The following is a 15,740-nucleotide window of genomic DNA, read 5'->3' on the forward strand; positions in this document are numbered from 1 at the left end:
GTAATTAACACAACTCTATTTAAAAAAAAAAGGTACCTGGTCTCTAATATCTATAGAGCAGATTGTCAGATCTGCAGGACAAGACACAGAGATTACTAATTTACAAAACCATAACTGCAATTTTGCAAGTAATCACATATATTTTCACAGAACAAATAATCCGCAGGAGGAGAATCATTAAAAACACTGATTTATTTTCAACTTTTATGCCACTGATTAAAGGTGATCATAAGCTGAGAAAAGCGTCTCTGAGAGTCCATTTGGTTGTGTTCGTTCAACTCTAGTACTCCATCTACCACATGGAGTAGAATGAACACTGGACTTAAGAATTAGAAACCCATAATTCAAATTCTCACTCTGAACCATACTACTAGCTGTGAGGTCATGGTGAAATCTAGGTCTTAATTCCTCATCTGGAAAATGAGGATAATATTGCTCATGCTTCCTACTTCATGATTCACCAGGTTATTGTAAGCAAAGAGCAAAGGGAGAGACTGAAGGATAGGGAGAGAAAGGAGGAGGAAGGGAGAGAGGGAGGGAGAAGAATAAAGAGCATGAAGTCATAGCTACTGCAAAATTCTTTTATAACTAAAGCTTCTGTATAATATTTCTAGATAAATAAATGGAGCTAAATCTGATATTGCTAACAGAACCCAAAAAAGAAATCAAAAGTCAAGTTATTGTAACATTATAACTCGAGTCTTACAATTCAATTTTCACAAAAACCTTTTAAAATCTCAGGTAATCCTGCAATTTCTTTTAAGTTTTCAGAATACAAATTTGGGGTCAGCTTCTAATGTTTTTTTTTTGCTTCTCTGTATAATGGGGATTCTTTAGGCAGTTCACATATTATTACCTCGTTTGTAGCTTAAAAGTCAAATTCAAAATAACGCAGTTAAACTTGATGCTTAAGAAAGTTGCATGGGAGGAAGGAATGCTCTATTTGGAGTTGAAGGAATTCAGGGACCAAATGATTTTTGTGGAACTTCTAAGGCTCTAAAGCTATGATTCTAGTGTCTGTAACCACAGGATTCCTTCTGGTACTGAAAAACAGCATTTCAAAGCCAATTTAACCAACATCATTAATCTTTTCTGTCCATTCAATCTTCAACTCTTTATATCCATGTTTGCTGAATGCTGCTAAGGCATCCAGCATTATATTCATTTTTTCATGCCAACAAGGTATTAAATCATTGATCTAGTACAAGAAATGGACCTGTATAAAGGTGAAGGGTTTAAAAGAATACCTTTTAAAACTAATTATAAACTTATACCTTGGTAATGGGTAAACATTTGTTGCCTTCCTATTTTATATCAGTATATCATCTATTCATTCTACATACATTTAACAATTCTTATTATATACATTTGTTATTGATTCAATTATCTGTGAACCCATTTGGGCTTTTGTTGGCAAATATACTGGAGTGACTTGTCATTTCTTTCTCCAGTTCCATTTTAAAGATGAGAAAACTAAGGCAAACAGAGTTAAATTATTTGTCCAGGGTCACACAACTAGAAATTGTCTAAGACTAGATATGAACTTAGGAAGATGAGTCTTCCTGATTCCAAGTTTGGCATTTTATCAGTTGTGTCACTTAGCTGCCTATTATATGCATTATGCAATCCTACATGGATTGTAAAATAATGTAAAAAGTCTATTCAAATCCAACAATTCAACAGGTATATGAAAATGACTGCTATATGTTGAATATTATACTGCATAATAATAAATTGTTAGCAAAACTCTTTATAAACATTAGGTCATTATTATTATACATCTACTATTTTATTTATTTTATACAACCCTGTAAGTACTATTATCCCCATTTTACAGGTGAGCACACTGAGGTAGAGTGAGGTTAAACAATTCACATACCTTGTAAGTATTTTATGCTAGATTTGAATTTTGGTCTTCCTGACTCTTAAACCTAGAGCTCTATTCACTGCACCACCTAGCTACATGCTGGGGAAAATGTAGAGCTTAAAATTTGTTTCTATCCTTAGGTAACTTATAAGTCTAGTAGAAGGTAAAATATATGCACAAATAATGACACAAGATAGGATGCATTAAAGTGATACAGAACAAGCTGCTATCTGAATACATAACATCAGTTCTCAAGTCTGGTTCCTTCTATTTCTTTAATTTTTTTCACATACTTCTCCCATTGTTTCTTTCCCCTGCTCCATTTCCAAATCACCTTTTCCTAAGCTACCACAACTTTGATGTATCCTACGCCGCCACAACAGGCTAACGTTTCCACTGTACAACTCTGATCACTTCATTCTTATGTTCAGAAAATGTGAGTGGTCCCTCAGTGAATTTTAAAATCTTTAGTTTTAATTCTGAGTTTTCTACAACTTGGCTCTGACCTATATTCTTAGCTTTATCTCATGAAATTTTTATTCAAACATGTAACCCATCACTCATCTAGACAACTTACAATTACACCTACAATTTTCCGTCAACCTCTCACATCATATACTTAGACATTAAAGTTACATCATAAATTAGAAGAGTAAGGGAGAAAGGGAAGAGATTATGACTAAACAAGTGATCTTTACGCCAGTCATTTTCAGAAATCCCTCCACGGGACTGCTTTTTTAAGGAAACTGAACTCAAATCAATACAATTGTTTTTGTAAAGAGTACATCAATTGACTACCCTGTTGTTCTACTCACCAGTACTGAGACATCTTATAACAAAACACAGTTGTTGGCCACTGCAACTCTCTATGTAGTTTCTTCTTCTTGGAATGTAAGGTTCTGGAGGCCAAGGATTCGTTGGTTTTGCAGTGTATTTCTACCAATTAGAACAGTGGCTTGCACACAGAAGAATTCTTGAGAAATGTTCTTTACTTTCAATCATTCATCTTATGTTTGTAATATACTTCCATTTTTGCTCCCTATTGGCTGAAACACTTCCCAGAATTTTAAGTCCTAGTTCAGGAATAACCTGCTCCATGCATCCTTCCTTAAATTCCTTATCTTTCTACTTTTTCTTGCATCTCAGGAGCACTCTGAATATGGCCTATATGCTTAACAAATCAGAGTTAACTTGGATACCTGTCTTAGATACTCTAAAATTGCAGATTTTAAAGTAAAGATCCAAATTCGTGTTTTATTCTTCACAGAATAACAGCCCATCTGACAAATGTTTATCTAATTAAATTAAATATATTATGAGGCATAATACAAGATTCAAATCATGTCAATAATGGAAAAAGAAAATGATAGTCCACAATGGTGTGTTCTACTTCTAAGGAGATTTTTACTAAGATCTTAATAGGCTAATTGTGTATATGAAGGAATAAAGATAGCCCTCAACAAACACAATGGATAAAAAACTGAAAAGCAGAAAACATGTCGCATGCTTTACTCTTTTTCAAAAGGAAAGAAGCCATTTAACACATACTTTTTCTCTTGATTTAATGAGTGCAGTCAAGTGCTTCAGAATCACAGGTCCATCCAAACTATAAGTGAAATTAACATTATCAAAGACGATCACTCCTTCCTGGGGCCAGTTTGGTGGTGGTGGTTTTTTGGATTCCCATGGGGCTTCTTTTTCAAGATCTGTATACTCAATTACTCTTTCTACAGATATCATCTAAAAAATAAAGATGAAGGTATAAACACCAGAGTTAGTTTGGTTCAATAATATTCTTTTAAATTAGCAAAAAGTGATTGATTACATAATTATTTTTAAAAAAATATTAGGAATCTGTCATATGGATGGATTTGGATTATTCTGGAGCTTGTTTATAAGTGATCCAATCAAAGTATGTCTTTAGTAACTTACCTAAAGTATTGAGAGAAGGTGCTTTTCGAGGAGTCTTATGTCTTATTTTCTTATGTGCAAGGCAGGTAATACATAAAAAGTTCTGTACTTGCCTTTTTTTCCCGATTTTTTCTTTTTTAATAGCTTTTTATTTTTCCAAATACATGCAAAGATAGTTTTCAACATTAACTTTTTTTCTGTTCTAAATTTTTATCCTCTTCCCCCCACCTCTCCCTTCCCTAGACAGCAAGCAATCCAACATAGATAAAACAGTGCAATTCTTCTAAATGTATTTCCATATTTGTCATGTTGTGCATGAGCTTGTCTTTCTTACTTCTTACTTCAAAAAAAGTAAAAGTTCAATACAATGTGCCAAATAAAATGGCATGCAAAAGCTTTTAAAAAATATATTCCCCTTGAAAACTGGGAGAAAATCACTTGGCAAATTTATTGATAAGGTTATTCCTAAACTAGACTTTCTGAGAGAAATATAAAAGTTACCTTCTGTGTAATATATAAAAAAAAGAAAGTTAGAGAATCCTTAGTCATTTCAGAGATTTGATTTATTCAGTGATCAGAGACATAGCTGATGATCTGACACTCTTACTCTCAAACAGAAGATGGGCATTCACCACCTAATAATCTGTATTCCATAAAGGACAGTGAGAAATTTTGCTAAAATCAAGTACTACCTGAAATTTCACTTCAACGTTCAGCAACCTCTTAGTGTATTGGAATAGCCAACTCAACACTTCTTCCTATTCTTTCCTAATCTTTTTGTGGAAATACTAAAACTTAAAAGATACTATAATTCAAAAACTGGATAATCACCTTTCCCCTGAATATAAGCTCAAAATATTGGGTCATTCTATATCAGAAAAGAGGACCAGCTCATTAAGAAATAATAAAGCATAGTTTTCTAAAAGATTTAGCAATAACCTCACTAGTACTTCAGAATCTGCCTCCTACAGAGAAATTTATTACATCTGAAGGCAGCTTGTGATGAATCTAAAACCTGCTGACATAGCATACAGAAGACTGAGAAAAAGATGTATTACATTTTATTTTGCATTAACTTTAAACAGATGGAAGAAGGATCTAAAAAACTCTGTTAGCCACAATGTAAAAATAACAGTTTTAATATTTTCAACAAGAAATGCTTTTATGTCACTTAATAGCAAGGGAACTTGAAAAGACTAAGAATGTAAAGATAAATATTACCATATTCTCAACTTCGGCACTTTGTCTAACTCCCCACTGAAACATTCCCATGAGAGTGATGGCATAGGACAATGCCAACCCAACTTGCCCAGCATTCAGAGCTAAAGGATGAGGAGGAAAAGGAAATAAAATCAATTCAGGATTATCAAACCAAAGCCCAGTTGCTTCATCTATCTCACATACAAGTGAAAGATTCCAAATAGAAGGTTTTTTTTAATCACAAACATATCAACAAATATAATTTATGAATATCCTGCTCCTGTTTTTTAAAAGTGGTTATGCTATCATATTGCTTGCCTTCTCATTGGGTGGGGAAAAGGATGAAGGGAGATAATTTGGAACTCAAAATTTTTATTTTTAAAAATTTTAATAGTGTCTAATTTTTCAAAAAAAACCAAAACTATCTTTGCTTAATATTCACTTTTGTAAACAAACAAAACACCTTGCATTCTAAATTTTTCTAACTTTCCTTCCTCTTCTCCCTTCTCCAAGACAGCAAGCAATTTGATATAGGCCAAACATGTGCTATTCTTCCAAACATATTTCCATATTTACCATGTTGCACAAAAAAAAAAAAAAAAAAAAAAAAAAAAAGACCAAAAGAGAAAAAACAAAACAAAATAAACAAGAGTGAAATGTGAAAATACTATGCTTTCATCCATATTCAGTCTCCATACTTCTCTTTCTGGATGTGGATGGTACTCTCTATCACAAATTTACTGTAATTGCTCTGAATCACCACATTATTGAAAAGAATCTCAAAATTAAAAAAAAATTAATGTCCAAATAAATGATGTATAATTATTTTTTTAAAAAATTAACTTGAACTTCAATTTAACAAGAATCTATTAAATGCCTACTCTGGGCTGAGATTCTGGGCTAGATTGCACTAGATTCTGGTGTACTAGATACTGGATAGTCCATGTCCTCAAAGAACTTATGTTCTATGAGGCAGATACAGCACAAGTCAGATAGAAAATAAACACTAAGGGTTATTAAGGGTTATGAGAGAATTAGGAGGACATTTGTGGGCACTAACAATGGGAGAAAGGCAGGAAATATCTCTAGTAAATACATGGGAGGGCAATCCAGTTATGAAGGCCATTCTGTACAAAGGAGTAGAGAAGGAAAAGGAGAAATATGGTATAAAGGGAATGACAAGAAGGCTAATGAGATCTCACAATACCACCAAGCAGTATTATGATTTGCATTTTAGAGATGATCAAATAGAGGCTCACAGTACTTATGTGACTTGCTCATGATTACGTGGCTATACAAAACCCAAACCAAGATTTGCTAAAGCAAAAGTTAATTTTGATAATTTTTTTTTCAAATTATGTTCATCATGAATTATGGCACTTTGTAAGAAACTGCCTCAATACTTCTTCTGATATTGAATGCAAACTTTGAGGAAATTCTCTCTAAAATGCATGTAAATTGCATGAGGGAGAGTGACCCACACTGTTTAAAAGATAGGCTGGAGCCCAGGGATGAATGGCTTTACATGTAAAAAAGAAGAGTTTGTATTTGACCATGAAGGCCCCAGCAAGCCACAATAGGGAAGTTACTTAAGCAGGAGAAAGATATGGTCTGAAAGCTGAATATGGCACCGGCTGACTCTTCCTCCATCTCCAAACAGATATTTCTATATAATGCTCCATCTGCTGATGCATTCAGTTTATGTTTTGTGGCCTCCATCAAATCAAAGAAAGATAAAAGGAAATGGCAGACCACAAAGTAGTTCATCTAACTGAACCACATCCATGCTTCACATTTAACAAAACACTTTGTCAGTGTTTTAGTAGCAATCCATGAAAAACCAAACAGTACAGGACTTGAATTTCAATATGGAGGCGGGAGTTTCACTGAGTAACTGTAAACACAACCATAAATTGTAATCATACCATAAATAGTTCATCCCATCTGTACTTACTTTGGGCTAGAATCAGGGAACCAAAGGCAGTGACTATAACAAAGATGGCACAGATGGCGTCCAGACGCACAGCAAACCATCGGGACGTCGTCAAAAATAAGAACCAAGCCTCTAAATGTAAAAATCATAATAGGGATAATGAATAAATAATCAAGAATTAGATGTAAATGAAGTGTGAGAATATTTCGTTTGATTGGGCTACATACAAGGTTTTCTTAGGACTTAGGTTTTCTAGGACTTAGCACATAGTGGGATGAGACGTTCATTATTAGATGCACAGCCATGCTTGGCTGTGAGAGACCTCAGAGTAACACAAGATAATATATATGGTATGAATTATGTCAAATGGTGCAAAGGCTTTGTATAATGCATGTATTGCAAGATTCAACCAAGAGGTCATTAACAGAAGTCACAGTTGCATAATAAAAACCCGAGTTTTCTGAGTAAGCTGAAAAAGAGCAGAGAGAACACTGAACTTGGACATCAAGTATTCTTTCCATCCTTCTCTGGAACAGCCTTTCCCGTTCACTGGCTACATGACTTCGGGCAAGTCAGTTCATGCCTTTTCACCTACAAAATGAGTGGGTGGGAGGATAATACAAATTTATATACAGCTTTAAGGTATATAATGTACTTTACATTTATTATCTTTTTTAAATCTCACAATACCACCAAGCAGTATTATGGTTTGCATTTTAGAGATGATCAAATAGAGGCTCACAGTACTTATGTGACTTGCTCATGATTACGTGGCTATGTAAAACTCAAACCAAGATTTGGCTAAATCAAGAGTTAATTTTGACAATTTTTTTAAAAAATTGTGTTCATCGTGAATTATGGTATTTTGTAAGAAATTGACTCAATACTTCTTCTCATCTTGAATGTAAACTTTGAGGAAACTCTCTCTAAATTCTTTGTCTCTTCTAAAGTACTTTGAACCACTATTACTACCCTATATATGCTGGCTACTTGGAGGACCAATAAAGTCATTTTGTATCTTCATCTTGCTAAAATTACCATGTACCTTGAGGCAGCTAAGTGGCTCAGTGGATGAAGCACCAGCCTTGAAGTCAGGAGGAGCTGAGTTCAAATCTGACCTCAGATACTTAACCCTCCCTAGCTGGGGCATCACTTGACCCTGGGCAAGTCACTTAACCTCAATTGCCTCAGAAAAAATAAAGAAAGAAAGAAATGAAAATATAAAAAAAATTATCATATACCTAAAAAAAAAACCCCAACAGTAAATAACGGAGCTTAAAAGTTTATATATAAATCATTTTTATTTCCATATCCTAATGTTTTCTTTTGGGATAGCAATGACTAAGTCCAGGCTGGCAGATATTTTGAAATTTTGTCAGGACATGAAGTAGATAAAAGATTCAGGAACTAGATTTTTTCCTTTAGAATTTAATTGTTTTAAAAAAAAAAAACTTAGCTTTACTTTTCACCATTTTAAAGGCTTCTGAGGGACTTGGATACTTATGCAAAAGTGTCTCAATGAAGCTTGGCACATACTAGGTATTTAATAAATGTTTATTGATTGATTGCAAAAATGATTTTCAGTATTCATTCAACATCCAAGTATTCAAGACACAGTACAATGGAAAAGAACTGTGGATGTCAGGAATTAGAAGATCCTGGATGTTCCACTTATTAATTTAAGAAAATCAACTCACGAGTCTCAGTTTTTTGTATGTTAGAATAAGATTGTAACACTTGATTCCTACAATTATAAATTCATCACAGAAATCAAATAAGATAATAGTCTCTAAGAGACTAAACATATCCTCTCTAGTTTTTCAGAAGCTGTCTCCTACAGGGAAATGTATTACCCATGAAGATAGCTCGTCATGACTATTGAAACAGCTGACAAAGCATATAGAGGGAGGAAAAATGTATGGCTGTAAATTGTATTTATTACTCTAAGAAATAGGGAAAGGATTGGTAGAAATTAGAAGGAAATAAGAAAACTTTAACCTTGGAAAATAGTATTAAAAATAATAGAAGGGGAAAGAATAAGAAGATAATAAAAAAATAATAAGAAAGGGAAAGGAAGGTGTGTCAATGGCAAAGAAAGGAGGGAAAGAAGGCACAGAAAAGGGAGAAGAAAGCTAGCGGTAGAAAGAAAAATACAAAGGGAAATATGTCAGCTCTCAAATTAGGAAAGAGGGAAGGCCACCAGAGTGAGGAGGTCACAACCTGAACAGGTGGTGAATCATTCATCCTTTTCAAGAACGTTCCCAAAGATGTACAGACCTGAATGAAGATCCTGATGAGCATCAAATAATTCCTGGAATCTTTGCTCAGCTCTGTATGCCCGGATGGTCCAAAGCCCTTGAAGAGAAGACGACAAGTGGGAAAATACTGGGCTCCGAGCTACAAAGCAGAAAGAGAAACAAGTCAGGCAGAATAATTCCACGTTCTCTAGCTCAGCCCCACTAGTCATAGAATCAAAGAGGACTGGAAGGTTTCTTTAGCAATCATTTTGTTCAATACCTCATTTTATAGGGAGAAAAAACTAAGAATCGGGAGGAGGGTGTTGAGTGATTTGCCTAAATTAATATATAAGAATAGAAACCTAGAAGAGTTTCTAAACCAAGTGAAGTTTTTAGTTTGTGAATCAAATCTGCCAAAGATCAGTCCTGGATGCAAATGAAGAATAAAAGAAAGTTGTTCTCCCCCCCCCCCCCCCTCCTGTGCTCTAATTTCAGGTTCTTTTTGCTTTGCAAGTCAAACAATTTTTACTTAGAATATGTGGAATTGAAAATCCTGGTCTAATATCTGTTCAAATGACCTTCAATTGCAAATTAAAAATCCATCTGGAATGGTGCTTTTGCTATTTGGAGTAATTTTTCATCACTTGAGTGCATCTGAGGAGCTCTTTCTTTGTGTACACTATGCTTGAATAGTCACTTTATAGGTCACTCTGAAAGGGTTATCCAGGTATTGTACTGGCGTCTGTTCTCACATGACCTACTCAGCAGAAATAGCTTTCAGGAATTCTGACTTTAACTCCAGGAGACCCAGGGATGCTTTTATGACTGCATAGCTGGAAATTTGGTCCTGTCATTTGGTCTTCATCATAGCACATGATGTTCCTAGCACGTTTTCAGTAGTGGAATGCAGGCTTAATTGCAAGGCCAGGGCTCTTAAACATGAAAAACCCTGACAAGTTCTACCATTCTATAGAAATGCATTTTGGTTTGGGATTTGATGTCATATTACTTGGCAGATTGTTGCTTTCTAAATATTGTTCAACAATTCTTGTTCCTTCTGCATATCCATCTCTAGTATGCTACCAAACTGCCATCATTCAGCTTCAGGTTTTCATTCTTTCTTGTTCCTAGGACTACAAATAGGATTTGTTAAGGCAGGTCAGGATGTGATATCTGTTTTTTCGATAGCAAAATTTTACAAACAGTCATCACTGTCCTATCTTAGAGTGAATAATCACTGATACTTAGGAGAAGTACAGAATGCTGGTTTTAATTATCCTTATACTTGTATATGTACTGAGAAGTGAGGTCTAGGAAAATACTGGAGAGAGATTTTTCAAAGGATGGATTGATGGTCTTCATCTAATCTCCAGGCAATGCAATGTGAAGGGAAATCAAGGAAGCACCCCAACTTTCTGGACAGTCATCTTGTGATAAACTTAGGAGGACAGAAAGAGAATGGCACATGGCAGGCAATCATGGGTTACTGTGATTTGCCCTGGGAGAAGAATGTTTACACATTTTTTTTTTGAGTCTCTGAAAAGGAGTTCAGCATTGTATGGATTTTACCCAGTGATAAATAAGAAAGGGAAAAGGAAGAAACTACTGAATGTATTTGTAGGTTCTGTTTCCTTAATGCTGCATAAGTAGTAGTTGAAGACTAACATACAGAAAATCACAAAAAAAGAAAATCATTCTTTTCTATTAGCACAATATAATAGTATTAAGCTAAAAGGCTATGTGATTTAAAAAAAAAAAACACCCACCAAAATCAAGATTTATGTTGTTTCTTTATAAAAATCAAAACACTAAAATAAATAAATGACTTTGAAAGACTGTGTAAGCCAATGACTTAAAGAAAAGTTCTCTTATTTAATTTATACATTATTATTTATTTATTAATTTTAGATTATTCCCTTTTTTCCCTTTGTAATTATCCAACTTAATTAATGGATTAATGAACATTGAGGTATAGTCTACTCATTTAAAAGTAGATAGTTTATTATACTAAGTAGCTTAATAAATTACAAATATGTCCTCTGCTCTTCTTTCTCTCTGGTGAGGTATTTGGGGATAAGTCACTTGCCCAGAGTCATGCAGTTTATAAGTGTTAAATATCTGAGGCCAAATTTGAACTCTGAGCCAACACTTTATCCACTGCACCATCTAGCTGTCCCCTCTTCTCTTTCTTTTGAAGATATTATTTCAAGGTCTGTTTAAAGCAGTGGTCCTCAAACTTTTTTAATAGGAGGCCAGTTCACTGTCCCTCAGACTGTGGGAGGGCCGGACTTTAGTAAAAATAAAAACTCACACTCTGTCTCCGCCCCTCAGCCCATTTGCCATAACCTGGAGGGCTGCATAAATGTTCTCAGTGGGCTGCATCTGGCCTGCGGGCCGTAGTTTGAGAACCCTTGATTTAAAGCATGAGAAAACCCAGACAAGAGCAATATGATGGCTAAATGAGGTGAAACTCAGAACTTCTAATAACTTAAAGTTTAGCCTCTCTATAATGCTTGTACCTGCTATACAATAATTGCAATTAGACAAAGAGGAGAAAAATCTTTCCAAACTTTTAATGACATATTTAAAAATATTAAGAAATTTAAAAAAAATCTTTGTATATCCTCTATTTTTTCTTTTCCTAAACAAGGAAATATGTTAAATTAAGAAATTCATTTTGCATTTTCATCATCATCATCAAAGAATAGTGTAACATTCTTAAGATCAAGTGTGTTTTATAAATAATTTTGATATAACATATGAATAAAAAATGACTAACTACAGCACTTGCTGTTGCTGATCCTTGCCAGTCCATCAAGTGTGACCAGTATCATCTAGGAGAAATGGATGACTTTTTGCTATAAATAGGTGGTAGGTAATGGCAGCATTCTCTAAATTGTCAACAAGAGTTTTATTATCACGAAATAGAACACTATATAATATGTAGATTTTTTAAAAAGGACATCTATTTAAGAAATTCCCAGTATGGAATATTTTATTAATGCCGAAATAGTAACATCTCTGTAATTTATAGTCCTTAAAAGTTATCAGGGGTATTAAGACTAGCCCATAAACCCCAGCTAATATGCACAACTCTATTCTTTTTTTCTCTTTCTCCTTGCTGATCTTCCTAGAATTCTGACCAAATTTTATCCCTACCAAAATAAAATGCTTATTTTTTTTTTAGAATGTATTTTTTATTACCTCCCTACTCAGCCTAGGCTCACTGAAATTCTTGAACCCTCTAATCAGTAATCTTGTTTGTTTTTGTGACCCTAGATATGAACTAATATTGCTGTAAGGAATATGTGGGAAGACTAATTTTACAAGTTTAAGCAAGCAAAATGCTTTATGTTTCTTATAGAACAGACTCAAATCAATTCTATTAGGTCATTTTAATTGAGTTTTTCCTTACTTACTTGTAGATTCCAGACGTTTCACATCTCTTGAAGTTTCTAAGAAGTATCGTCGAAGAAAAATGAAAACAATAGCAAGAGGAAGTAAAGGGATTGCAATCCATGGGATCACAGATATAGCCACAGCTACCACACCAATTACTTGTAGAAGTGTCTGAAACAAAAACAACAAATGTGACTGTTTATTAAGAGTTATTTGGAAGGAAACAAAAAAAGCATTTTGAAGGTCATTTAGGACCACAATAATGCTTGCTATTTAAAATTTTATGGATAGTTAAAATCTTTTTTTCCTAGAAAGGCTTGTGTAAAAGAAACATTTGTATATTAAATTAATAGAATTGTAAATAAATTAATAGAATATAATAAAATATATATAATATATAATATAATAAAATAATATAATAAAATTATTATTTATATTATTTATATTATAAACACATATATATTACATACATAAATGTAATTATAAATAAAAATAAATAAATAAATAAATAAATACAAATTAAAATTTTGTTAGTTTGGACAAAGTAAGTGTCATAGTGACTGTTTCATCTTCCTAATCATGTGGAGTCAGATATAAATGAACAACAAACAAATCAAAGGCAAGAGTACAGAGTAATGGGGTCTAACCACTATGAAATAATATTTTGAAATGCTTAGCCTAATGCCTGACACTATATAAATGTTAGCTATTAGTAACAACAATGATAATTGCAGTTATTATTTTAGGATAAGGACTGAAAGGAGATGAGCTGCAGGTTATTTCAAGGGGCCTCTCATGATGAATAACATTGAGACAAGACCTTTTCCAACAAAAAGATTACAAGTTGCTGAAAATTCTGATTAACCTGTGGTTTTTTTTTAAGCAACAAAGTATTTTTCTTTTTTTATTAAAGCTTTTTATTTTTCAAAACATGAGTGGACAATTCTTCAATATTAGCCCTTGCAAAACCCAACAAAGTAATTATTTACTTAGACATGTCTACAGTATAGTGTAGCACATTTAAGAGGTTATAGTAGTATACACATAACTTTTATATTCAGTGGGAAATAAAAAATAAAAAATAAAAAATTTGTATGACTTGCTTTATTGCAATATTTACTTTATTGTTGTGGTCTGGAGCTGAACCCACAATATCTCCAAGATATGCCTGTGTTAGTATTACTGAATTCCCAGCAGGTTTTTATCATGTACTTTCTCAAGTTAATCTGCAAGTTAAAAAATGTTCCATCATGTTCAAAGAGAAGGTTGAAAACTATTCGTGTAGTTGGTTTTTGTTTAGTTGTTCTTTTTTTGAAGAGAATAGAGAACAGATCTCAGAAGGCTGGGACTCTCAATCTACTTCAACTAATTTTAATCTGACAAACAATAACTAGAAAGGCAAGGGACAGGAAAAAGTCCAACAACCAACAACCAATGTGGATGAGGTTAATAAAGCACATAGAATGGTGGTCTGGCAGACTCTGCATGATAAAGGTGTGATTTTTGCTAGATAATGGATAGCTAGTTTACTGGGCTTCTATTCCCTACTGTCCTATGATGATGATAGAAAGAGTCTTTAAAATGAAATAAACAAAATGAGAATTAAGTGTTGCATTTTCTGGGTTACTAAAAGTGTAACTATGTAAAAGTAAAACATCTCATTTGATCTTTACAACAATTTTTCCACATGGGAGATTGCAGTCTACATTTTGCAGATAAGAAACTGAAATGTCATGAAAAGTGAGTAACTTGCCCAAAGTTAGTGAGAGAATAAGAATCCAGGTCTACTAACTCCTGATTAGTAGTAAATAATTTAAGATTAATTAATGAATGTCTTAAATGAGCAAAACAATAAAAATTTGACCCCTTTGGATGAAAAGGAATATTGGGGAGGTTATCTTAAAATATCTAGCCAAAGCCTCAGCCAGAATAGTACATAAGTATGAAATGGTCCTCTTTTTGATACCTAAGAGGAAATATATTAGGTCAAAATCAGGTTCTTTTCAGGATCCAAATCTGACCAAGTCACCTTCAGGCTGCCAAGCCATCCCCAGGAAAGAAGTAAACAAAATTATGCAGGATTTTCTTTTAGAATTTAATGGTGGAAGATGGTGAAGTGAGGCAAATAACATATTCACTGCTCACTACTTATATAATCTCTGAAGGAACAAAACAAAATAAAACTGTAAAAGCCAAGGGATTTTGATAAAATTATATGCTCAACCACCCAAAGACTGCTTTCCTGAAACCAATCTCATCTTCTACTCTCAAGTTATATAATCAAGATCCCCACTGACTCCAAAGAGCCCTTAATTTCCAGGCTACTTGTCTGACAATGGAAAATCCCTTGGGCCAGAATCCAAGTAACACTCATTAGATGCTGCAAAGACTATTAAAATAACAATAGATCCACACGACCCAGATGATTCAAACCTGTTCCTAATAGTCACTATTAGACTACATAGTACAAGTATGGTCACTGGAAAGAAAAAAAAAAAACACCAGTCAACATTTATTATTTATTAACAACGTACTAACTCTGCCTGATTCAGAGACAGAAGAGAAACAGGAATTGTCTTTAAAGGGGTTGCAGAGGATGGGAGAAGGGAGATTACACCTACATCTTACATAACTACATTAACAATATATACCACCCCCCAATTAGAAAAATGGTAGCTGCATTCTTCTGAAGGAATGGCTTCATTAAGAAGGAAGCACTTGAGCTAAATTTTTCTTTTTGAAAATTAAAAAAAATAATTAAAGCTTATTATTTTCAAAATACATGCATGGATAATTTCCAACATTCACTCTTGCAAAACCTTGTGTTCCATATTTTTTCCCCTCACTTCCCTCTACCCCAAGTAATCCAATATATGTTAAGCATGTGCAACTCTTCTATACTTATTATTTAAGCTATATTTTGAAGAAAAACTAGTATTCCAAGAGGCAAGTCTAAGAGTCTACAAATTCAGAATATGAGGATTTGAATCCCATCTTATGCTACTTAGGAATGATTTGACCTAGACTTCTTCCATCTGTAAAATGGTGAATAATAAGACTTCCATGGCTAAAGAGGTGTTATTAAAAAAAAATGAGAAAGGAAAATGTTTCATAAAACATGCTATAAATGGGAACAATTATTCTCAAATCAAAGGCCTTTCTCTAATAATTTTCCAAGAGATTTAATACCTAC

The 15,740-nt window shown here is 33.6% G+C and overlaps 1 protein-coding gene across 1 annotated transcript in view; it reads right to left on the reverse strand.

The window, feature by feature from the left end:
* The window catches only part of ABCC4 (ATP binding cassette subfamily C member 4 (PEL blood group)), a 270,694-nt gene that overhangs the window by 51,577 nt on the left and 203,377 nt on the right, over window positions 1-15,740 (reverse strand). The window contains 5 exon segments of the mRNA XM_074299360.1: window positions 3,416-3,607; window positions 5,000-5,100; window positions 6,933-7,043; window positions 9,189-9,308; window positions 12,568-12,718. Of these exon segments, the coding sequence (XP_074155461.1) occupies window positions 3,416-3,607; window positions 5,000-5,100; window positions 6,933-7,043; window positions 9,189-9,308; window positions 12,568-12,718 (675 nt within the window).

This window comes from Sminthopsis crassicaudata, chromosome 3 (genome assembly GCF_048593235.1).
Source record: "Sminthopsis crassicaudata isolate SCR6 chromosome 3, ASM4859323v1, whole genome shotgun sequence".
Taxonomy (NCBI): Eukaryota; Metazoa; Chordata; class Mammalia; order Dasyuromorphia; family Dasyuridae; genus Sminthopsis; species Sminthopsis crassicaudata.